This window comes from Buceros rhinoceros, unplaced genomic scaffold (genome assembly GCF_000710305.1).
Source record: "Buceros rhinoceros silvestris isolate BGI_N320 unplaced genomic scaffold, ASM71030v1 scaffold31815, whole genome shotgun sequence".
Lineage (NCBI taxonomy): Eukaryota > Metazoa > Chordata > Aves > Bucerotiformes > Bucerotidae > Buceros > Buceros rhinoceros.
In genome coordinates, this window is record NW_010412819.1 from 1 (window position 1) to 1,779 (window position 1,779).

At 49.6% G+C, this 1,779-nt stretch overlaps 1 protein-coding gene across 1 annotated transcript in view; it reads left to right on the top strand.

The window, feature by feature from the left end:
* Positions 1–696: 696 nt before the first annotated feature.
* Positions 697–1,779, top strand: part of RNF14 (ring finger protein 14) — a 5,300-nt gene continuing 4,217 nt past the window's right edge. The window contains exons 1-2 of the mRNA XM_010136531.1: positions 697–850; positions 1,342–1,493. Coding sequence (XP_010134833.1) covers positions 697–850; positions 1,342–1,493 — 306 coding nt within the window. The remainder of the gene's footprint in view (positions 851–1,341; positions 1,494–1,779) is intronic.

The window sequence follows — 1,779 nt, forward strand, 5'->3', positions numbered from 1 at the left end:
GGAAGAACCAGCGCCCCTCGACAGCGAACACCGACCTTCCTCCTGCCTCCTCCGAGGAGAAGCTCCCGAGCTGCGCATCTCCCAGAGGAATGAGCAGGGGCTCTGCTCCGGCCCCCCGACGCGGCTGCCCCCGCCAAGGAAACAGCCGGCCGCACAGGCACTGCACAGTTGTGGGTAAAAAGGTAATTCCTCAAACGCGGCTCGATTTCCCCAAATCACTGCAGCACCGCTGCAAGGTGCCCGTGTAGGATTCGAAGCTTCTTACTGATGTCTTCAGGAACTTTAGTCATAAATGGGGCTGTTTTCACCTTTGTTTCGGTACACTGGGCGAGAGACAGTGTTACTAATTCCTTTTTCATGTTTTTTTTAGCCTATTTTCCCTTTCAAACATGAATGAAATGTCCCTGTAACACTTTTGCCATTAGTGGGTTTCAGTGTTTTCCCCTCTAGTTACAGCAGTTTGCTTCTTGACTTTTCAGTGTTCTGTTAGGGTGGGGTTTTTATTTTATCAAGCTATCAATATTTGTTTCAACTGATACAAAACCTTAGTTATATTTTACCTTCTTTTATATCAGTTACTTGGGTTTCTAAGTCTGTAATAGCAGCATGGACTAGGTACGGCAGAGGACGCATTTGATGGGGCGGTGTGAGCTCGGTCGATGGTGCAGAGTGCTCTTAACTCCACAGAACACTTAGATGTCTTCAGAAGACAAGGAAGCTCAGGAGGACGAGCTGCTGGCGCTGGCCAGCATTTATGATGAAGAGGAGTTTAAGAGAGCCGAGTCTGCCCAAGGAGGAGAAACTAGAATTTGTCTGGAGTTGCCCCAAAACTTCAAAGTTTTTGTGAGTGGTGAGTTGAGACGTTTTGTGTTACCCCGAAATTAGGTTTTTCCAGGCTGATTTTCAGCTCAGACGGTTGTTCCTCCAGCGATATGTGGGAACACCGAGCAGAGGATGCTGTGACTGGCTCCGTCCTGCGTTGGTGTTGGGGTTCTATCTGAGGAGCTGGTTTCATCCTTGTACTCACAACCTCGTTAGTGAGCTTTAACACTGGAGATGAGGAAAGTATTTCTTTGGAATAATAAAGTTAATGTGGGTTTTTTTGAGGATAGGTCTTCCCAGGTTCTTGGTTTGTGCAGGATCTGGTATTTCACTGGTGTTGGCTGCTTTGACCACACACGTACAACCCCGTGCAATTTATCAGACTGAGAAGTTTTGTTATTTTGGGTTGAATAAATCATTTTAAACCCAGAAATGTGTCAGATGAAACGAGATGTCACACAGACAGCTCAGGGGTTTTCACTGTCTTGTCTCCCCCTGTCTCAATTCTCCCCAATTCAGGCAGTTCCGCAGAGAGTCTCCAGAGCAGCGGCTTTGAATACACTGTCTGCTTCCTGCCGCCCCTCGTGCTGAACTTTGAGCTCCCCCCAGACTACCCCTCCGCCTCCCCGCCATCGTTCACCCTCAGCGGAAAATGGCTCCACCAGGCCCAGGTCTGCAGGCCAGCGCTAACGGTTCAACTGGGCTTTTGGGACCACCAGGAAGTTCACAACTAACAGTGCTCTGGGGATGGGGGTGGAGGAGAGGAAGGAGAAACGAAGACAAAAACGATCCCAGTTCTCTCCTCTGTGGTCTCCTCCTCGTTTGGATTTGGTCTCCATGCTGAGGAGTGAAAGCTGTCATCGAGGGCTGGATATTAGGAATATCGAGGGCTGGATATTAGGAGCCATTTCTGTCCCGTTGGGGTTGTGCAGGCATGTCCCAGGCTGCCCCGGGCAG